Genomic DNA, 24,078 nt, shown 5'->3' with positions numbered 1-24,078 from the left:
TTATCGTATTTATGTGGCTCCTAGTTGAAATATTAGTTTGGGTCATCGTTCTCATCATCCCTGACGGATTCATTCGATTCAGTGACAAGATCATGGCATGTATGCCGGATTATGGTCAATTTGAAAATGACGTCATCACCATATTAATTGTTGTCACATTCATATTTGTACCCGGACTCTTCATAACTTTAATGTACTGTCGAATTTTACAAATTTCAAGACGTCATGCCAGACAGATCCAAGACGTGTCAGTTGATCGTCAACAAAGTAGAATGTACCGAAATAATTTTAAAGCCGCCAAAATGATGTTTGTTGTTGGTGGTTGTTTTATAATTGCATGGTTTCCATATGGTATTGGCACAATATACAAGTCTTTGTCTAACAATAACGACATATCTGATTGGCTAGTTTTCACGGGAGTCTGGTTAGCAGTGTCTAACAGTTTCTGGAATGTCATTATCTACAGTGCCATGAACAAAAACTTTCGAAGAACTCTGACAAACATTATAGGATGTGGTAAAAAACAAGTAACACCTAGTACCAGACAGCAGACGACACGGGGTTTGGCGGTCATTGAATCTTCACCTGTCGTTGTCATGGAGGCCACGACTGTCGCCCCACAAGTATCAAACTAAAAATATACTTGTTTACTCACTATTACATAATTTATTGTTTAGTAATGTTAGGTCCTGAGTACCTCATAAAAATAAGTGACGGTTAATAAATACAATAACTCGATCACATCCAGAGTTTGTCCGAAATAAGACACATCGACAATATGAACCTCTTGCTGTTATTGGAGATGGTCGGCATACATAAACAGCCCTCCCAATGTCATACTTTATAGCGATGCAATATTCAGTTCGGCCGACTGGACATGAAACTCTCATTTCTCTCTCTCCCACCCCTACCCCCACACCATAAAAAAGAAAACGAAGAATGTGTGATGTTATTTTCAAACCAGTAAACACCATTTTCAACAGATTGGTGTCAAATATTAAAATATTAAAGTTTACCCTTATGAACGACAATAAAATTATCATCTCATGACGAGATTATCGAAACGATCAAACATAGAACCATCGTATCGCAAACCACGGCCTGTTTTACGGCACCGTTCTTAACGAGCCTCCCACTGGAAGTTTCGAAGTGTAGCGGGAGAAATAACAGCTCTGGTTTGCGAGAATGCATCATAGGACATGCAGTTGTCAAATGCGGAATTGACATAAAACATGTAGAACTTGGAATACAAATTTGAGATTGATTTTCAAAGAGCCTAATCATTAACAGTTGAAATTTAATGTTATCAATAATTATATTGAATCCTTTAGATTGTGAACAACTTCTAAGATTTGGACTTGATGACAAACTTAAGTTTTGTTTTGTGTGATCACTATTTACCCAATTCCCTCTGCAATATTCTATTTATTACTAACTGCCCATCCTTTGAAAATAGTAAGATGAGAAACGTTATACTATTGAGAAGAGTTAGTGGCTGGAACGGGAATGTGACAGCCAGACTTTAACCAATGGAATCACTTTGAGATCTATAACCACTCTATATGGTGAAAAAATTGCATAGTCCTGAATATCAGTGATATCTTTCAATCACTACTTCGTGTTCGTGAATTCCCTTTCTCTATGCATTATACTTAGACATCAGTACAGTCAACGTCTGTCATCTTTGAAACAAAGCTAATCACACCAATAACTAGATATTAACTCACCTATACACTGTGTACTATATACTCCGTTCTATTCAATATTGCAATGTTTGGATCATTTTATACAGGTCAATACTTTATCGTATCAAACTTCCCACATGTCACAATTTCTGTCATCACTTGCATCAAGGCTGATTTCATGACATTTTATGTACAACCATCAACAGACAAGTATTTACAAATAGAACTTGTTACAAAAAGGGAAAGTAATAAATAAATTGGATTACTAACACTTGGCACAACATATATATTGAAAGTTCAGAGACTTTTGTTTGATTTGATGGACTGATATAGATATTATTCCCAAATATTTTTCTTTGTTCAGCCAAGGAAAATACAAGTGACCTGAGGGGTCTTTGTAGCTATCAGTTGTTTATACAGCCCATCAGGTCAGGAGTATTTTCCAGCTGAATGGTGTAAAATAGTGAGGAATAATATAATTATACCTCCTCAAGCATAATTTATGAAAATTGAGAAAATTAATGGCGATTTGGAACATTTTGGCAAATATTTGGGACACCCGGAAAAACCAATGACGATTCAATGTGTACATGGCAGTTCAGTCACAACACAGAATGACCTCGATATGGTTTATTAATACCACGTTGCCCCTGACAACCGATCAATGTGAACAGGTTTGAGTGTGAATCCTGGTGTATGTGAAAATGAGAGGTAGGGATGCAGTTGTATATTAATGAATATCATCACATCATCACCACAATAGGAGACATGAAATTAGTAAGATATACAACTCGGTGCTCAAGTGCCTTGTGTATATCCTGTACATAGTTCACATTTTCTATTTGAGAACAATCACAACATGACCACAGATAGATGTCCAAGTTCCATGTATATACCAAAGTTGTAAAGGGGATGGTGGGATATGGATGGCTATGGCTCAGCAAACACTAGCAAAGTTCACTGTGATCACAACTGCTTGGTTTGAACATGTGGTCACAAATATCATTGGGGGGGGGGGGGATGCAAAAATGGTAATACCTAATCTGGGGTTATTGGAAATATAGCCTTCCTGTAAGGGTCTGGGTAGCCAAGACTAGATTATTTGTAGTTGTGGGAATACCTAATCTGGGGTGATAGAAATGACAGCCTTCCTGTAAGGGTCTGGGTAGCCAAGACTAGATTATTTGTAGTTGTAGTAATACCTAATCTGTGGTGATTGGAAGGATAACCTTTCTAGGTGGGTCTGGGTAACCAAGACTAGATTACAAATGTATTTAGTTGTGGTAATACCTAATCTGGGATGATCAGTTGTATTGCTCTTTTTACCTAATTTCATCTTTTGCATGATGTCTTTCAAGCAAACACACTGGTGTTTTTTGACATGTACACATTCAACATCCATAACACTTACAGTCCACAGACACAATTTGACTTTTCAGACATAGTTTATTTGCAACAATTGATGGTTGTTATTTGATGGGTACATATGGTACAGTAAGTATACAAAGACAGTTTTTTTACTTCACTCAAATAAAAAATGAAGTCAATGCAAAATATTAGTTTCTTATGTTGCTTAGCTTGAGATAATTGTTACATCTTAGGTACCTCTGTTTTCTAAATCTTTGACTTTATAAATACGGACAAGCCAGTGCTCTGTTGTGTATGCTTCTTCAAGGACATCCAACTCAAAATCTTTGTTACCGATTTCAGCATTTCTGACACGGTCATAACCAGTTGGTTTACCTGAAACAACACCAACACAAATAATTTAATATTTCAACTCATTTTGCCATTTAGATATCATTCTAAATACTTTTCTTTGTTCAGTTGAGCAAAACACAAGTTTCTGTTTCTGGTGACTTGTAGAACTCTGAGTGATGGCTGTGCATGCATGTACATGGTATGGCAGCACTAGTGTAATGGTGAAGATTGTTGATACATACCAACATACATGTACACACACAGCTCTATGACATCACATGACATCACTGAAACATGTTATCAGACTGTTCACTAAATAAACATGACAATGTACCAGTAAATCTGATCAGTTCTGTCAAGGAATTGAAGAGAACTGAAAGAGGTTACTCACTGGTTGTGATGTTTACTTTTGTGAGGTTAAAAATTGAACCAAATCATTGGCTTACACCTATTGGAACAGAGTGTGCCTCACAAATAGACTCTACAGCTGTGGAAAATGATAAAGTTATCAATTGGATTAAGACAAATCTACCAAGTTACCAGGCCAATATGCTAGGGTCCTTTACTAAACCAAGTTACCAGGCCTATATGCTTGGGTCCTTTACTAAACAAAGTTACCAGGCCAATATGCTAGGGTCCTTTACTAAACCAAGTTACCAGGCCCATGCTAGGGTCCTTTACTAAACCAAGTTACCAGGCCCATATGCTAGGGTCCTTTACTAAACCAAGTTACCAGGCCAATATGCTAGGGTCCTTTACTAAACCAAGTTACCAGGCCAATATGCTAGGGTCCTTTACTAAACCAAGTTACCAGGCCAATATGCTAGGGTCCTTTACTAAACCAAGTTACCAGGCCTATATGTTTACTAAACCAAGTTACCAGGCCAATATGCTAGGGTCCTTTACTAAACCAAGTTACCAGGCCTATATGCTAGGGTCCTTTACTAAACCAAGTTACCAGGCCAATATGCTAGGGTCCTTTACTAAACCAAGTTACCAGGCCAATATGCTAGGGTCCTTTACTAAACCAAGTTACCAGGCCAATATGCTAGGGTCCTTTACTAAACCAAGTTACCAGGCCAATATGCTAGGGTCCTTTACTAAACCAAGTTACCAGGCCAATATGCTAGGGTCCTTTACTAAACCAAGTTACCAGGCCAATATGCTAGGGTCCTTTACTAAACCAAGTTACCAGGCCCATATGCTAGGGTCCTTTACTAAACAAAGTTACCAGGCCAATATGCTAGGGTCCTTTACTAAACCAAGTTACCAGGCCTATATGCTAGGGTCCTTTACTAAACCAAGTTACCAGGCCAATATGCTAGGGTCCTTTACTAAACCAAGTTACCAGGCCAATATGCTAGGGTCCTTTACTAAACCAAGTTACCAGGCCAATATGCTAGGGTCCTTTACTAAACCAAGTTACCAGGCCTATATGCTAGGGTCCTTTACTAAACCAAGTTACCAGGCCTATATGCTAGGGTCCTTTACTAAACCAAGTTACCAGGCCTATATGCTAGGGTCCTTTACTAAACCAAGTTACCAGGCCTATATGCTAGGGTCCTTTACTAAACCAAGTTACCAGGCCAATATGCTAGGGTCCTTTACTAAACCAAGTTACCAGGCCTATATGCTTGGGTCCTTTACTAAACCAAGTTACCAGGCCTATATGCTAGGGTCCTTTACTAAACCAAGTTACCAGGCCTATATGCTAGGGTCCTTTACTAAACCAAGTTACCAGGCCTATATGCTAGGGTCCTTTACTAAACCAAGTTACCAGGCCTATATGCTAGGGTCCTTTACTAAACCAAGTTACCAGGCCTATATGCTAGGGTCCTTTACTAAACCAAGTTACCAGGCCTATATGCTGTTATGATATGTTATGATGTTATCCCCCACCCTCCCTATTTTATGTTATCCCCCGACCTCCCTATTTTATGATGTTATCCCCCACCCTCCCTATTGTATGATGTTATCCCCCACCCCCCCTATTTTATGATGTTATCCCCCACCCTCCCTATTTTATGATGGTAACCCCCACCCTCCCTATTTTATGATGTTATCCCCCACCCTCCCTATTTTATGATGTTATCCCCCACCCTCCATATTTTATGATGTTATCCCCCACCCTCCCTATTTTATGATGTTATCCCCCACCCTCCCTATTTTATGATGGTAACCCCCACCCTCCCTATTTTATGATGGTAACCCCCACCCTCCCTATTTTATGATGTTATCCCCCACCCTCCCTATTTTATGATGTTATCCCCCACCCTCCATATTTTATGATGTTATCCCCCACCCTCCCTATTTTATGATGTTATCCCCCACCCTCCCTATTTTATGATGGTAACCCCCACCCTCCCTATTTTATGATGTTACCCCCCCCCTCCCTATTTTATGTTATCACCCACCCTCCCTATTTTATGATGTTATCCCCCGACCTCCCTATTTTATGATGTTATCCCCCACCCTCCCTATTTTATGATGTTATCCCCCACCCTCCCTATTATATGATGGTAACCCCCCCACCCTCCCTATTATATGATGTTATCCCCCACCCTCCCTATTATATGATGTTATCCCCCACCCTCCCTATTATATGATGTTATCCCCCACCCTCCCTATTTTATGATGTTATCCCCCACCCTCCCTATTTTATGATGTTATCCCCCACCCTCCCTATTATATGATGGTAACCCCACCCTCCCTACTTTATGATGTTATCCCCCACCCTCCCTATTTTATGATGTTATCCCCACCCTCCCTATTTTATGATGGTAACCCCCACCCTCCCTATTTTATGATGTTTTCCCCCCCCCCCTCCCTATTTTATGATGTTAACCCCACCCTCCCCATGTTTTGGCACTATGAGGATTGAGGACACTTGGCATACAGTTTTCTAAATGTAACAGTACATGTATCACTAACCTGCTTCAGTATAGACTTGACCAAATCGATAGTAGCACATTTTATACATCAGACAGTTGAGTAGAGTAGAGGAGCCTTCTCTGTCAACTCGGAATTCACCAGCTGGTGTGTAGTAGTCATGTTCATGTATATGGCGCCCTCTATCTGTACTGCCACCAATACGGACCATCCATAAGAACTTGTTGATATCTAGATACAGATACAGTGTCACAGCATAAACATAAAGTTGGCTTTTCTATATTGCATTCTCACACTGTGCTCATTGCCCCTGGCACAGAACTAGTCACATGGCACCCCTCTATACATGTACTTTCTCAACTCCCTGGGAATGTACATTGCATTGCAGCCTCTGTGAATTAAAGCACTCCACATTGCAACCTCTATCCTACCAGGTAACCAGTTAGGACAACCATGGGTAGTATCTTGAAACACTCCTGATCTTTCACTGCATACATATGTGACTTCATTGATTCCAACAAATAAATTAGATAGCATCATACCGGATGTATGAGATTAGAATGTCTGAGGTGGTTACTTAATATGTGTATTCTGTATTACTGATAAAGAATGACAAGATATAGATTAACCTACCATCTGAGGAGTATCCAGTCAGGCCACCAAATATAACCAGAACGTAATCCACATCTAATTCCCGCATTATCTCATAGGCCTTATCTTCAGTTGACGCCATGGCCTGTAAAGTACAACATACAAGGACAAAATTTATAAACTTAAGGTACACAGGGAAGAATTGCTGGCCTGGCGAGGCCTGTAGATCTGTAGCATACACTGTCACTCGTTCACATACTGTCCACACTACACCAGCCAAAAATGGCCCCTTATGTCACTCATTCCCATACAACTTATTGGTTGGAGAAGCAAAATTCTGGACAAAAAACGTCATATTTGAGGCATTCTTCCCCATGTACGTTTAAGTACCAGTGTTTTTGTTGATACATGTATAATCTATCTGACTTCCAAACCAGGCTTTGACAGTACTATGATATAAGGTGCAGTCTTTTTCACAATACCGTGCACCTTTTCTGTTTGATAGAACAATGCAGAAACCAACAAGAAATTGTATAAGCCACACTTTAAGATAACAAGATTGAATGAGTACAGTTTCTTGCTACATTTTGTCTAAGTGAAATGAACTACACATGCCACCATACAGACATCAAATGTACACCGCAAAGGACACTTTACAAAGTACACCGCAAAGGAAACTTTACAAAGTACACCGCAAAGGACACTTCATCGAGTAATTTGAACCTTAGCAAGGTCACTGGGTATGCTTAATACATACCTGACTTGTAAAACAAGCCCAATACATTGCCTGCATAATATCAAATGTAGCTAGCATTTTACTACCAATATAACCCACACTATTAACCTGTCCAACATGTGATGACACTGGTATGTAATTATTGGTATGAGTTTACTACTATCCTGTCCAACACATAATGACTGGTATGTAGTTATTGATGAGTGTACTACTATCCTGTCCAACACATAATGACTGGTATGTAATTATTGGTATGAGTGTACTACTATCCTGTCCAACACATAATGACTGGTATGTAGTTATTGATGAGTTTACTACTATCCTGTCCAACACATAATGACTGGTATGTAGTTATTGATGAGTTTACTACTATCCTGTCCAACACATAATGACTGGTATGTAGTTATTGATGAGTGTACTACTATCCTGTCCAACACATAATGACTGGTATGTAGTTATTGATGAGTGTACTACTATCCTGTCCAACACATAATGACTGGTATGTAATTATTGATGAGTGTACTACTATCCTGTCCAACACATAATGACTGGTATGTAGTTATTGGAGTGTACTACTATCCTGTCCAACACATAATGACTGGTATGTAATTATTGATGAGTGTACTACTATCCTGTCCAACACATAATGACTGGTATGTAGTTATTGGTATGAGTGTACTACTATCCTGTCCAACACATAATGACTGGTATGTAGTTATTGGTATGAGTGTACTACTATCCTGTCCAACACATAATGACTGGTATGTAGTTATTGATGAGTGTACTACTATCCTGTCCAACACATAATGACTGGTATGTAGTTATTGGTATGAGTGTACTACTATCCTGTCCAACACATAATGACTGGTATGTAGTTATTGATGAGTTTACTACTATCCTGTCCAACACATAATGACTGGTATGTAGTTATTGATGAGTTTACTACTATCCTGTCCAACACATAATGACTGGTATGTAGTTATTGATGAGTTTACTACTATCCTGTCCAACACATAATGACTGGTATGTAGTTATTGGTATGAGTTTACTACTAACCTGTCCAACACGTGATATATGTGTATTATTCCAAGTGTTATTATCCACCAGTATAGTTCGATTAGCCATAGCCGTTATTTGATATCCATAATCCCACCACGACATGATCTTAGCATCCTCTGCAGTGTTATGACGTAACCAATAATACGCTTCACGGAAATCATCAAAAATAAGACGTCCTCCATCACCAGCACGTGCAGACAATACAATAGATGGCGATGAATAGGCTTCTGATGTTACCCAGGTACAATGGAATGTATACGTCATTAGGAAGAGAGACATTAACAGGATTACAACGGTGGCCACTTCATTTTTGATTGGATAGTTGGCATCAGTTTTCTTACTCTTCTTGTCACGTTTACCAATTTCTAAGTTCTTCATGTATGCCATCAAAACACTGGATATACCAATACCTGACAGGATACACATGACAGGAGCCAACACTAACATCAAACGTACCATCACACCCTGTAATGTACAGCAGTATATCAAATCAAATAGTGAGAACAGTTCCCAAATTATATCAATCAACCTGCTAAATTGCACAAATGGTAACTTTATTTGGATTCATAGTTAGTAAATATGGAGGCAGTCCTAAGATGGCCGTTAACCATTGTCAACCAGAATTTCAACTTTATATGTATATTAACTGATGCTTCAAAGTGTTGAAGCACACAAACTTTACAACAGTACAGTGAAACACAGCCTAGTTTACAATATACCACAACTTTGACCTTAGCTTACAATGGTGTAAACTTTGTAGAAATGTGTGTCTGTTAATGACGGTATGTACCGGTACCTACCTGACTTTGCTAGATTGTACCTGGGTTAAGTACCAAACTTATGGTACGAAGGTATGGAAATCTATGCAAGTTTCATCAGATTTCCCTATGTTAACAGATTTACCATCAAAATTCTCATAAAAAGTAATGAAATCTATACATGGTTTACTTCCTCTGTTACCTGATACACAGGTGTACAAATCAATGTATGTCTTAAAAGGTTTCACTTCCTAACCACATTATGATACAAGATACAGATATTCTATGTATGGTTTCTACTGGGAATCCTTAAATAGCAACATCATAACATTGTGACTTACCGAAAAGTAGAGACTAGTTGTACCATACATAATGATAAATATGTTTGCATCGGTTAGCTTGGTGAAACAGTAGTACATACCAACTAGAAAATACATCAATAATGTATTGTGTTAGATACATACATGATGATGATAAAGTTAATTATAATATAACACTGCATGTAAATCACACAAACATGTACATGTATATCTATGTTTATGCAAAGCAGGCTACTGTATATGAAGTGTCCACTGCACTGTAATTATTACAGTATATGCTTTATGTATTGTATACCACAACAAACCCAGACAGTCTTGCTTTTTAAACAGTCAGTGTGAAGTTTGTACATATACATTTACTCTGATATCTAATCTGCTGCTAGCAGTGGAATATATATGGCATCATTTCATACAGTACATGTATAGTTCAGTGCAGTACTGACAAGAGCTGAACAGAGCAAAGAAGAGCAGTGCAATACTGTACAGTGCATTGTTACATATATACCACAGATTATCTGCACCGGTATGTGTGCATACTAGTAGTATTTTCACTGCAGTGTAATACTGTACAGTGCATATATTACATATATATACCACACTGTGATAGATTATCTGCAACGGTACGTGTGCATACTAGATGTATTTTCACTGCAGTGCAATACTGAAAACATTATTGCATTCCAGCATGCAATTATATGCAAATGAGGACACAATCGTTTGCTACACACAAAATCACATGATCGTGCTGTATGACTTTTGAGGAAATTTGCTTTTCAGATAAACATATGTAATATTAACAGCACCCTATGCCCCGTGAGTTCCAGTGTGGGTACTCAGGGGTATTTGCACTTGTGTTTGTAGTGTTTTCTGCTGCACTTTCACGCTCTATGCTTGTTACAGTAAAGTAAGGGCACAGAGAACACTGCAAGCACTTGTGCAAATACCCCGAGTATGCCACGCTGGAACTCACATGTCATGGGGTTCTGTTATAGAACTCTACAGTTCAATTCAGTACAATTCAGTACAGCACAGTGCAGTTATGTATAATACAATACAATACAGTACAGTAAAGTGCAGAACTGTACAGTACAATACAGTACAATGCAGAACTGTATAATACAGTACAGCACAGCACAGCACAGTATAGTACAGTACAATACAGCACAACACAGTAACACAATTATGCTGCTTGGAGGATGTGGTGGTGTTATTTTGAAATAGTCATTACACTTGTAGTATTGGTCCAAAGTAAGCTAAAAGGTAACCACAGTTCCTTTATATGCTTGTATGTGAATCAGTGAAAGTAAAGGTTTGAATAGCATGATTAGATTTCTCCCTAAAGAACATTTTCAAGGTTGCTAAGTCCTATAGTGATTTATTAATACTTTCTTGATAAGTTGAAATCATAGTCCAAACTAATTCAACTATTATATGTACAAATGCTATGAAAAAATCCTGTCGACCACACACACCCTTTCCCTTCCTGGTCTCTCACTGGCATCTTAAGATGGGTGTTTTGTGTATAAATTCTATAGAAACACTGCATGGTATACTGAGATAAAGTTATACAAATTGACAGAAAACAATGTGTATGAGTATAGCTACATACCTGGAAACATAAATACCAACATTTGTAAATCAAAGTAGAAAGAACTCCATGTTGTCGGCTGATGTTCAGATACAGAGGCAATAATTGGAATATTGTTCTTGGCATAGGATGGATCCAGCAGAGAGTAGAAACGACCAGTCCATGGTGAAATTTCTATACATCACAAGTCAAGGATAATTATACATAGATGTGTTTCTTGGAATGTAGAACATATTGCTACATTTAGATTGGAAATTTGATAGAATAGCGGACATTTTCCAAATAGCATTATTTTGCTCTTTGAGGAAATTCTTATAGATTACAATTAAGAAGTCCACATTTTCATTTTGCAGGCTTTTAGTAAAATTACACCATTCGGTAAGAAAACACAGTTGTCAGGGAAAGCTATAGAACAAGTTAGGAATACTGTCTTCTAATCTTAATGACTCCATGACTCCACATATAAGACAATACTACTGTAATAACCTGGGGCTGAATCATGGGCCTTTTATGGCCAATAACAGGTAAGGGTTAAGATTTTTATCAGAAAAGTTATTCTGAGAGAGATATAGATAACTAAATGTGTAGTAAGATGAACAATCTAACTACTTTGTTACTCTCTACATGTACATGTATGTACAATTCTTATCACATAAATATGTGCATATCTTCTACTGTGTGACATCAAACAGGGGTGATTTCATAGCATATCACCCATGTTCTACTGAACTATTTTTTCTCCGTACTGTTCGAGTGTTCGTGTCAATCCTACGCTACAATCAAGTTTATCGTAATAATTATGTGCTTTCAAAATGTAAATGTATACATTACGTTACATATATCCTTGGATGGCATGAGTTTGATATGTAGAAGTCCTTTTATTTTAATTTGATACATTTTATTCTATTTAAAAATCACGTAGATTATCAATGTAGTAGCTGGCAAGCTTCTGATTTTCCGTCGAGCTCAAATCTCCGAACTTACACAACCCGAGAAAATATGATTAAAATGACGGCACAAAAGTCGTATTCAGACAATTCTACTTACGTTTGAAACTAAATTTGATATTACATGTACATCGCAAGGTTATAACCGATAATTTTGGTTGAGAAACCACACAACAGTATGACAAATACCATACATATGGTAAGCTTGACCTTGCGACAGGTCACGCGATTATGTAATTTGCATAGCCGTCGGGTGCCATTTTTTAATACGCAATGAAGAATGTAGTGTGATGAAATGATGCAGTATTCATACAATATGATTTAAAATTTTAGTATGATTCCGTGGACTACAAATTCTCACCTACCGGCTCGAATTTGTATTAGTCCACGGAATCATACTCGGAGCATTATTTTTACTAACATTGATTTCATGGGATTATATATTTATCACATAACTAAGTATTTCCCCGTATTTTTCTAAAATTTTAAATCATATTGTACGAATACTGCATCATTTCATGGGATTATATATAAATATCTAATGCTGTACATGTATGTACAATTCATACCCAGTGCTGTACATGTATGTACAATTCATACCCAGTGTTGTACATGTATGTACAATTCATACCCAGTGCTGTACATGTATGTACAATTCATACCCAGTGCTGTACATGTATGTACAATTCATACCCAGTGCTGTACATGTATGTACAATTCATACCCAGTGCTGTACATGTATGTACAATTCATACCCAGTGCTGTACATGTATGTACAATTCATACCCAGTGCTGTACATGTATGTACAATTCATACCCAGTGCTGTTATTATAGAAAAGGATACTTCCAGTAGCACTAAGGACGGCTCCAACCGTGAAGAGAGTAATGCCAAACAACAAGGCCAGGGTACGGAACAGGATGGTGAAGTATTCCTTGGAAAGACGAGATCTGATGTAGTCAATAAAGGCATGGATCTGGCATAACCCAAATACACCTAACGCCTGTCATGGGGAAATGAGAGAAAATACATGACTTAACTTTCACACAATTACGGATCTTATTGATGTGAGTAAGCTAAAACAAACTGTGGACAGAATATATTTTGAAGTTATCAGAGTGAAACTGAAACAAGTCTTTATACTGCTACAAGTGTATAAAGTCTACACAGGAAAAAAACTGACAGCATAAAGTATTGGAAGAATGCAAGTTTATCAGATTTCCCTTTCATTACTATTTGGTTACTAGAACCTTAGTGAACACACACTGGTCTTTTATTGACTTGGAACTCTTACAGTTTATTAGTATCAGTGTTCTCCCCAGAGGGTTTTCACGTATCGGGTCCAATATCCTTTAATTTTTGCCAATACGTGATCAGTTGTCCTGATACACAATCAGATTGCATAGGGTTTGGTATATTACACATTGACATCATTGTTCATCTGTCACTCTGTCAGCTGACGCCTTGTTGTTTCGCAATGTTTGTATTGATCCTTCACACATAAGCGGCAAGTAAAACTTAAGAGTTTCTAATTAGTTCAAATGACTATTCAACCCTCTACCACTACCAGACAGATTTCATTGAAGTTTGCCGTCAGTATTGTTTTCGATAGGAATAAAATGCGTAAACCCGCTAATGGTAGTGTGATTCACACTCGGTACAACAGCTTTCGGTAAATCAAAGGCAAAAAAACGGCCTATCCGTAACGTTGGTTCGGCCATAGAAGCATGTCGGAACTGCCACATTTTGACAACTATAAAATTAAACGATGTCGTGCCATTTTGCTATAGAGTATAAAAGTTCGACAAACTGATGACGTTGGCATTCAGTGTCTAGTTAATTTTCTATGAGTGACTGAGTAACACTGAGTATGTCTCAACCAAAGAGCATGTGCAGTCTTCAATGTCGGAAAAAGAGTTGAACAGACTAATGTACCTTTCGATAAAGTGGCGATGTTAACTCCGATTATCAGTTTCATGTTCAATTTTACTCTGAAAACACTTTTAGTTTGTAGTTTGACATTGTTGATTGGTACACCGTACGACTACGATGAAAGCATGGATTTTCTGATATGATGGCCATGATGTCACAAACTATTGTGAGTTTTTGGAGTCCTCAGTATTAAAGTATAGTAAGTCTTGCATTTCACGAGATTTCGGACAGACACGATGCCTGCATGTAGCTATACAGAAACTTTTTGTGTTTCGAAAGTCTAATTTATCTGTGGACATTTAGATTGAAATAATTTCAGCTTTCCTAAGAATGATAATTAAAAACACTGCTTTAAAAAACTGTTATGGTAATAAATTGGCCTTCAACTTTCCTTTGGCCACATATACATGTACTACTTGTTTGATATTATGATGTACTCAGGAATATAATTATTGTGTTATGCTAATTTATGCTAATGAGCTGATATCGTATAAACAAATCCTGGGGAGAACATTGATCACAGTATATTACTTCTGCCAATATGGAAGTTTGAACATGAAGATCAAATGGTAATTCACCTTACGTGAATAAGGTAGATTACATCCTGGTCAATAAATAACTTACTGCCATGTGTTCATTGGACTGGATGGGTTGGAAACCAACATGTAATAAACACTATATTGACTTACTGCCATGTGTTCATTGGACTGCATGGGTTGGAAACAAACATGTAATAAACACTATATTGACTTACTGCCATGTGTTCACTCGACTGGATGGGTTGGAAACCAACATGTAATAAACACTATATTGACTTACCGCCATGTGTTCACTGGACTGGATGGGTTGGAAACCAACATGTAATAAACACTATATTGACTTACTGCCATGTGTTCATTGGACTGGATGGGTTGGAAACCAACATGTAATAAACACTATATTGACTTACTGCCATATGTTCATTGGACTGGATGGGTTGGAAACCAACATGTAATAAACACTATATTGACTTACCGCCATGTGTTCATTGGACTGGATGGGTTGGAAACCAACATGTAATAAACACTATATTGACTTACCGCCATGTGTTCACTGGACTGGATGGGTTGGAAACCAACATGTAATAAACATTATATTGACTTACCGCCATGTGTTCACTGGACTGGATGGGTTGGAAACCAACATGTAATAAACATTATATTGACTTACCGCCATGTGTTCACTGGACTGGATGGGTTGGAAACCAACATGTAATAAACATTATATTGACTTACCGCCATGTGTTCACTGGACTGGATGGGTTGGAAACCAACAAATGAGATTTGCATAGACAAGATGGTACCAAGACAGTAAACAGTACAGTAGGCAACGTAGATGCGGTGAGAGAAACGTCCTCCAATCATCAAAGCCAAGACGTGAAGTGGAATTAAGTTGATCAGAAAAACGTAGCCTCCCCATGATGATACCTGTCAATCAAACATTAATTTTGTTAATTAAATAACATCCTCCAATCATTGAAGTCAATTCAGACGTGAAATGGAATCTAATTGATAAGAAAGATGTAGGCCCCCCCCCCCCTCCCCCACCATGACAATACCTGTCAATGAAACATTCAACCAATCTGCACTCACCATGTAAAAGTAGGCGATAGCACACATTGTAGCCCACATGACTGACCCAGTCTTGACAGCCTTGATCCATAATGTATATGTTAGCAGCATACAGAAGATAGCAATACCTTCATTGTCATAGGAACCAGCCACAGAACGGGAGATGTAACCTGGTACAATGGCAATCATGCAGGCAGCAACCAAACCAGAACCAGCATCCTGTAAATTTTCACATTACATCAATCTAATCTTACCAATATTGTAGATCACATTTTGGAATAATGAATATTTATGAGAGCTGTTTTACACAGTTAGTGTATAGGTACTCAGGAGATTCATCAATATTCAGTATGCAACTAGAATACATTATTTCAGCTCACTCCTATGATGCAACAGCCCATAGCAAAACTTAACAAGATCAACTTGATGCTTCTCTGAAATCACAAGTAGCTGTAGCCTAGGTGATGTAAAAATCAGGAAATAACTCTCCAGAAACAATAGTTTATGGAAATGTCTCTATTTCCGGGAGTGGCGTTTCACTTTAAACAAAATGTTACATTTTCCTATACATGTCAGATATATATGAACAAACCATTTCCTGGTTGATTTGGTAGATATTACACTGCTCTATTACTTGTTAAGATTGTACAAGTGTGGCAAAACTACAAGTTTTTACACAATCAAAACAGTCAACATTTTCCTTCTACTTTACAAAACATACAATTTGTATGTGTATGTATGTATGTATGTATGTATGTATGTATGTATGTATGTATGTATGTATGTATGTATGTATGTATGTATGTGTGTGTGTGTGTGTGTGTGTGTGTGTATGTGTGTGTGTCTGTGTTTGCCTGTTTGTTGGTGTGTGTCTGTGTTTGCTTATGTGTTTTGTGTGTGTGTATGTGTGTGTATGTGTGTGATAGATAGATACTGACAGACTCACCTTGAGTTCCTTAGTGAAATGATATGTGACCAAAGTAGTCAATGAACTGAACAGTGGAGCTAAAAACACACATACATTTCTGATATCGATAGTGATATTAAAGAAATGCAGGAAGTGATAGATAGCTGCTGATGTTACCATTAATCCTGTAACCAAAATGTACAAAACATCTATTAATACAGAGGACTTCACTTTCACTTCATTTCAAATATTGTTAAGTGAGATCTTATATCTAATAAAGTAAAACTCTAATCTTTTATGTCAAACTTTCAGTGTATTGCTTGTGAAAGTACAATCCCACTATATTTATTTGGTCCTGCTTGTTTCCAGCATGGTTACTTTACTATACACATTGTTTTGTATGTATGACTATCATTTTAAAGTGGACATTGTCATGGTTACTGACCACAAACATTACTTTCAGAATCCTACCCCAAATTGTACCACCAATGATACGTCCTAGAGGGTACCATGCTCTATCATCAAACCAATTATGAAAGTTATAGAAACCTTCTTACCTGGATAAATTGTACCACCAATGATATGTCCTAGAGGGTACCATGCTCTATCATCAAACCAACTGTGAAAGTTATAGAAACCTTCTTACCTGGATAAATTGTACCACCAATGATACGTCCTAGAGGGTACCATGCTCTATCATCAAACCAATTGTGAAAGTTATAGAAACCTTCTTCAGTCAGGAATCGGGTTGTTCGGTAATTGAAGTAAGGATCAAACTCATGAATAACACTTTCAAATCGGAGAACAGAAAACAGACGAGTAGCAAATGCTGAAAGAAATACAAAAACAATATGGATCAATGGAGAATATAAGGACAGCACAAAATAATTACTTTGGAATGATAAATTAGAAATGAATGTGTCATTTCACTCCATATACTATAGATCTTGATCAGGCAATGATTTTAATTATTCAGTGTTAATGTATCTCTCCTATGTAACTATCAAACTTGAGTGATATTGTACTGAACGTGGCTAGCCAGGCATTTTTACTTCATTCTTTTCCCTATACAGCATATCTCTAGTTGTTTTTGCCATTCCAATGTCATTCATTATACTTACATAAGACCATAGCACATCCAAGGATGAGTAACTTCATAAAGGTATCTTGTTTATCATATGACATCCTCATCCCCATGAATGAGGGTACAGGTGTAACTAACGGACCGGCCTTCATGATGACTTGTCTACCAACAAACCTAGAGAAAGATGATATCTTTTAGCAAAGGACTACAACCAAGGACACGCAAGCATTTACAAAGGGAACTTGTTTCAAACTGTGAAAGTAAACAACTGAATTGGATTAATAATGTTTACCATAGCAGGTTTAAATTACAGAGACTTGTATGGTTTAATAGGAATAGTTTTATGGCTTCTTATGTACATGAAATGCCAGGGGAACTTGACATTGTTCTGTGAGTGTGATCAGCTATTATGTAAAGAGGCCATAAAACTGTTCTTATTACATTGTAAATGGAGAATGTACATGTAATACTTGTCTCTCTACTTCCAGCATACTACTGTGTAAAGTGGTATTAATCCAATTTACTTGTTGACTTTCCTTTTCATAACAAGTTCCACATGTAAATGCTTGCCTGTTAGTGGTTTTAACTAATAAATGTTACTTGTAGCTTGCACGATAAATCTTAGTATATATGTGACATTGTGTATGTTTAAGAAATATCTTGTAACAACTAAATGTGAAAATGCTCTTAGACTAGAAGATTTTATTGTAAATAAACCTAGATATTTTCACTACTAGAAAATGTTTGCAATTTTACAGACTTCAACTAGTTCCCAAAGACTAATGTTTACACATTGAATTTATTTTCAATCGTGTCATTGCACCAGTTTTGACAAAATGTCCTGACCAGAAACAATTCTTTTTCATCATTCAATGATACAGATCAACATGTAGCTGTACTATGTTAAATATGAAATAAAATTATGTATTATTTTCCTGTTTATGTAATATTATGTAATTATGTTATGACTTTATGTTCTGTAGTTATACATGTAACATATGGACTCATTTCAAATAACTTTTGTGTCACAATAATGCCTACACCACTTTCATAGTTTATGAAATGTTCAACAAATTATGCACAAAATTTGTCTAGCTATTCAGATATGATATAATGCAAAAATGTTGAATATCACTGGAAAGGGTGTGTGTGTTAAATCCTGTATATGGGAGGGTAGTAGTGGGGAGTATTCCAATATGTGTGATTGGTGTTAGTTGAATGTTGCGGTAAACACATGATAGGAGGAACTCAGATGAAAGTCATAGTCGTTGTGTCTAGAAATAGAATGGAGAATATTGGTCGCTGTGACCGTACACGTTGTTAGTAATGTTACTACCGGTAGTAACGGGTGGATATTGAGGACACCCCGTCCCCATCTTAAGTTACTGGATCACAGTAATGCCTAAGTAACGGTAACCACAGTCTACACGTATTTACAAAAATAACAAGTTTTATTTCACAAGGGACTATGTTACCAAGAATGAAAAGTATTTTGTCCCTTCAATCAAATGACAGTAACTGGTTTGGAATGGTTTGGAAACTGATACCATATACACTACATGAACAGTCTGTGGAATCATGTCTTGAACAGTAATGATGCCACGTACACACATACACAGGCAAAGGGCAAAGGTCGCACATTGTCGCGTCAATACTCAAGTTAAGTAAATACACCTAAATTCACCGTCAATTTTAAACCTCAATCATTGCAATTAAAAGTGATATTCCAACCAATATAGCATCTTTGCTTTTAACAGAACATCATTATAAATGCATCGGTTGAGAAATCAAATCGGAAAACGCAAAATTCAGCATGCAAGTGTGACTTATCGAATCCACACACGCTCACCTCTCATAAACAGCTGAAAAGGGTCGTTTTTCGCCGAATATACCCGAACGATACCGAGGTGCATTGCACTGACACGGATGCGATGTGGCACCCCCGAGGTACGTGTCAACGAGTTTAGATTCCAGCTAGCGATAAAAGGAAGTGTGTTTTCATACTATTACATAATCACTTGTATTGTTTTTGTTAAAGCGATCTGTTAATCTAGTTGCTTCAAGACTTACAAGGTGGAACTCGACCTTCCCAGCCTCTCCAAGCTTCATTTCCCGATCGATCAAATCTATCGGAAACTGCCACAACTTGATTGGCCGATAGCTTGGCCTCAAATGACGTCAGTTATTAGCATGAAGAGCTGCTCGCTGGGTGGAAGCCGATCGATCGATGTGTTTATATATGTACTAAATTTCACCTAAAATTCGTTGGAAATATTAGACCCAAGTACCTCTCCGAACGGTAAGTGTTTCAGTCAATATAATGAATATTTTTCAGCTAAAATTTACGTTTTTTATGTTTCGAGAGGTCTGTGAGATAATACGTACGCAGTGTTGTCAATGTCATTATATTACTGATTTGTGGACGAGCTAGGTGTACGATATTGCTTCTGGTATTGAGAATTTGCTGCTGTATATAACTATAATTGGTACTTAACTCCATTAACATCAAGATTACAAGATACCTTGATATCACCAGCAAACAAGAAACAGTCATGTCCAATGAAAAAAAATGGAAGATCTCACAGGGTTTATTTTTCTCAAACGATTTTGTTAAAAATGCATGTGATATTATTTGTACATGGTGGAGTAGATTTACTCGTCATTCTGTCAGTGTAATTGTAATACCGAAATCTGACCTAGCTTGTACATGTAAATGAGATCATATGCAAGTGATAGATAACATGACAGAAAATGAGATATAAAATTGCTGAATATTTGAAAACAAAATACACACTTCAAATTGGAGTTCAGTTCAAAATTAAGGGATAATCTTTGAAGTATTTTTGGCATGACGGATTGATGTTAAAAGCACGTCATGAATAAAACATGAGTTATGTTTCAGGGTTTGATAGTAAATTAGCCATGGCAGATGTGTAATTAAATTACGAAATTAAAACAAAATGGGAAATAAAACTAACTGATTACATTTGTGACTTCCAAGGTGCATGGCAAATACAGCTAAAGATTTACAAATAAAATTGTAGGTAACAACATATTAACTGACAAGCAATTTTATTCTAAAAGCATAGAAAGGATGCATAACTCATATTACTGATATTTTTATTTTAAGAATGCTTAATACAGAAATCAATAAAATTAAAAGCAAACATAGAATATAGATTTGGGATGAAATCATCATGTTCATAATATATTTCACTCTCAGTCAGGATGACCTTTGTGGTTTTATGTGTTTAGTAATAATTTAGAGACAAAAATGAGAGCACTATGTCGGATTGTAAGGCATGCACTTCATAAATAACACTGTCTTCTTTTATTGTGCATGGCATTCATACAGTGGAAACTGTAACTTAATCGGTTTTTACATACCCTTGCTGGAGTTCTGTAATCTAACATGTGAAAAGAGACACATGTACACGAACTGTGTGAATATTATGTGATTAGATTTCTACTAGTTAGTACTACAATGTTATAACTGTCATTTCCCTTCAAAGGTGTTGTGACATGTCATTGAAAGTACTAGTATATATTTTACCAAATTACATCCCAAAATAATATATTATACCACAAAATATGAATGCATTATTGTACCAAAATTACTCCACCTATATGTATTATCAGTGTATAATAACCTACTAGGTAGATTTGATCATATTTCCCTGGCCTCGGTACATCTATTTACACTCTGAGTTTGGAACTACTAGTACCAGTTAGTACTACAAGATTGATAATGTATCTAGCCTAGATATATTTTACCAGATTTCCCTTTCTACACCCCAGCCAGGGTTTATACTCACTGTTTACTGAGTACATGTATATTGTATGTAAACCTCAATGCAGTAGTGGAGGACCGAGAGCGATGTAGTGAAACCGCTACAGTACTGCATCTATGTTTAGCCTTAGTATATTTAACCAGATTTCCCTTTCTACACCTCAGCCAGGTTTTATTCAGCCTTAGGCCTAAAAAAATAATTGTTTGGTTCCGGTTACCCGACCCCACCTAGCTTTTCACTGCCCACCCTAAACTTTTTATTACGTAATCGAGAAACAAATTAATAAAATCGCAAAAATTACAAAGTCTTGAGAGAAATAGTGGATGCGGAAACTGACATCAATTTAAAAAGAGAAGATAAAACTATTCTTCTAATCTGTAATGGCTGTACATCTGATAGGAAGAAATCTGAACTAAACAGTCACATATAAAAAAAATATATATAATAAAATAAAATAAAAACATCTCTGTACCCCACCTATTCTAAAATTGAGTGTAACTGGAACCACACAATTTCTTTTATTAGGCCTTAGTAAAAATGAAATGTATTATATGTAAATTTAATAATGTATAACATAGGACCCTGGTATATTTTGCCAGATATCCATATCTACATCTCAACCATGGTTTATTTAAGCTAGTAAAATATTGAATCTTTAAGAGATTTAAAAGTCAGAATAGTATGGCCTTGACATATTTCCCAAAGACATACATGTAAAGTCAAAAACAGTAAATAGTTATGATTCTAAGAAAAAGTAGAAATGTTAGTATGCTACATGGATGTGGAATTTGTCCCATATGTGTTATTTTGTTTGAGTGCTATTATTAATTTATCACATGTAGGTAGACCACAGATTGATAACGATTGAAATACAGTTTAACAATTAATCAATGCAGATTCTGATACATAGGGATGTGTCATGTGGTAGCCTTGGAAATATTCACTCTAGTCCTGTGTAGTTTTCTTGTTATATAATGTACATATGCAACAACATTTAATATGAATCAACAAACAGATTTACATTCAAATAGAATATAACAACATAATGGTTGCCACAGTCTTGTATTTCTTTACAAAATAAAATCACAAAGTTATAAATGAACATTGTCACTCAAAATGTCAGAACTCGATGTCAGTTTTTCATAATTTGTAGCCGAGATACAATCTCACAGTGTTTTTTACTTTATATACATACAAGATATAGGTTGGGGAACCCCAGTAAACAGAAAGAAGGAAAGTATAATTCTATTAATAGTTGCAGTTTCCCGTACAGTCTACCATAATTTTGTTTATGAACCACAGTAAAATTACTGGGAACCTTGGTAGATTTTACCTGTTATTGCCCTGAACAAAAACACTGTCTCATCACAAATTCACATATCATTGTATTGTTTGGAATCTTCCACTCTCAATTTATTTGGAACTGAAATAGGTTTGTCCTGAATGAACCTTTCTTTCATTTCCACATATTTTATTATAGGGGTTGTAAATACTCAGATAGATCAGGGTATGGTATTTTGCATGGCTTTGTCCATCTGTATCAGTGTATATATAGAATACTATGTAAACATCCAGTGAGTGATTATCACATACACAAGTACTGTAGCTGGTAGCAACTTAGTAGTAATAATGAGTATGCTGAACAATTGATATGACATGCAGGATTTCAAGTCATAGTAAAATACTTAATGTGATTTTGTTATGATTTCTCACTGTGTCTGTCATCAGGAGATAAAAACTAGGCTAAAGTAATCAACTTAAAATATTTCTTTGTTCTGATATTTTTGATCTGATACAAGTAGTTAGTTTGTGAGATCTGACGTGTCCATATGCTATCAGCTAGTCATTTTGACAAGTCTGATATGGCTGAACAACACAAAATATCTTACAGTCTAACAAATTGTTGGGTTATAAAAGTTTTAGTACATGTGTATGAATATTTCAATAAAGTGTGCAAACAGAGTATTATGTATTATTTATTTCCTTTTTTTGAAATATCATTTAGTAGTTTTGCTGCACATTAAATGTTATTATGACTTGTTTTGACTGAATTCAAATCTGGTATTCAGGTATTATATGAATTCAACAATTTAGGATAGCATACATGTACACATATCATGTCATCAGCTGTACTAACAATACACTATGCACATATTGTAACTCTTACTGTATGAGTTTAGCCGGAAGTCCAATTTTGCACTTCTTTGCACTCTGGGTTACATCTCTGCAGTTAATGTTATCTGTGTGGGCTTCACATGTGTACTGTGAGGCTCATAATAAGTGTAAACCAGGAGATGAGTTTTAATTCCACTGAAGGCATGCATCAATATTACCAATACCATTAACTTAGTTAAATCAAGGTTTGTGTAAGTATTTTCACTTGAATGAGAGAAAACTTGTCAACTCAGATGGTGCCTCTTTTCGTTGTAACATTGACAACATAGACACTAGACATAGACACTAGATAGCAGCTACATAGAC

The 24,078-nt window shown here is 36.5% G+C and overlaps 2 protein-coding genes across 5 annotated transcripts in view; one reads left to right on the top strand and one right to left on the bottom strand.

Annotated features, from left to right (window-relative positions):
• Window positions 1-3,120: 3,120 nt before the first annotated feature.
• Window positions 3,121-19,678, bottom strand: LOC144445185 (dolichyl-diphosphooligosaccharide--protein glycosyltransferase subunit STT3A). Of its 2 annotated transcripts, XM_078134729.1 has the most exons (13): window positions 19,656-19,678; window positions 17,844-17,980; window positions 17,369-17,551; window positions 16,762-16,907; window positions 15,837-16,034; window positions 15,480-15,671; window positions 13,120-13,276; window positions 11,349-11,501; window positions 9,761-9,843; window positions 8,659-9,126; window positions 6,909-7,011; window positions 6,318-6,506; window positions 3,121-3,428 (listed from the first exon to the last, which is right to left on the bottom strand). In XM_078134729.1, the coding sequence occupies exons 2-13, from the start codon at window positions 17,956-17,958 to the stop codon at window positions 3,283-3,285; spliced, it is 2,133 nt and encodes a 710-aa protein (XP_077990855.1). In that variant the 5' UTR covers window positions 17,959-17,980; window positions 19,656-19,678; the 3' UTR covers window positions 3,121-3,282. The 2 variants fall into 2 exon arrangements, with proteins under 2 accessions (XP_077990855.1, XP_077990856.1); XM_078134730.1 differs by lacking the exons at window positions 17,369-17,551; window positions 17,844-17,980; window positions 19,656-19,678 and adding an exon at window positions 17,280-17,360.
• A 322-nt stretch (window positions 19,679-20,000) lies between these two features.
• Window positions 20,001-24,078, top strand: part of LOC144445608 (solute carrier family 12 member 8-like) — a 60,518-nt gene continuing 56,440 nt past the window's right edge. For all 3 annotated transcript variants that reach the window (XM_078135219.1, XM_078135218.1, XM_078135220.1), the window contains exon 1: window positions 20,001-20,105. The gene's annotated coding sequence lies outside the window, so the exon portion shown is untranslated. The remainder of the gene's footprint in view (window positions 20,106-24,078) is intronic.

The sequence above is a fragment of the Glandiceps talaboti genome, chromosome 14, assembly GCF_964340395.1.
Source record: "Glandiceps talaboti chromosome 14, keGlaTala1.1, whole genome shotgun sequence".
Lineage (NCBI taxonomy): Eukaryota > Metazoa > Hemichordata > Enteropneusta > Spengelidae > Glandiceps > Glandiceps talaboti.
Note: the sequence above shows the minus strand (reverse complement) of the source record. Positions and strands in the feature narration are given on the sequence as shown.

Excerpts from the sequence above, each read along its gene's own strand:
- LOC144445185 (XM_078134729.1), bottom strand. The coding sequence starts at position 17,958 with ATGAAGGCCGGTCCGTTAGTTACACCTGTACCCTCATTCATGGGGATG. Across the intron at positions 9,127-9,760 it reads CAACTAGTCTCTACTTTTCG|GGTGTGATGGTACGTTTGAT; the intron begins GTAAGTCACAAT and ends TGTACATTACAG. Across the intron at positions 3,429-6,317 it reads TCAAGTCTATACTGAAGCAG|GTAAACCAACTGGTTATGAC; the intron begins GTTAGTGATACA and ends GTGTTGTTTCAG.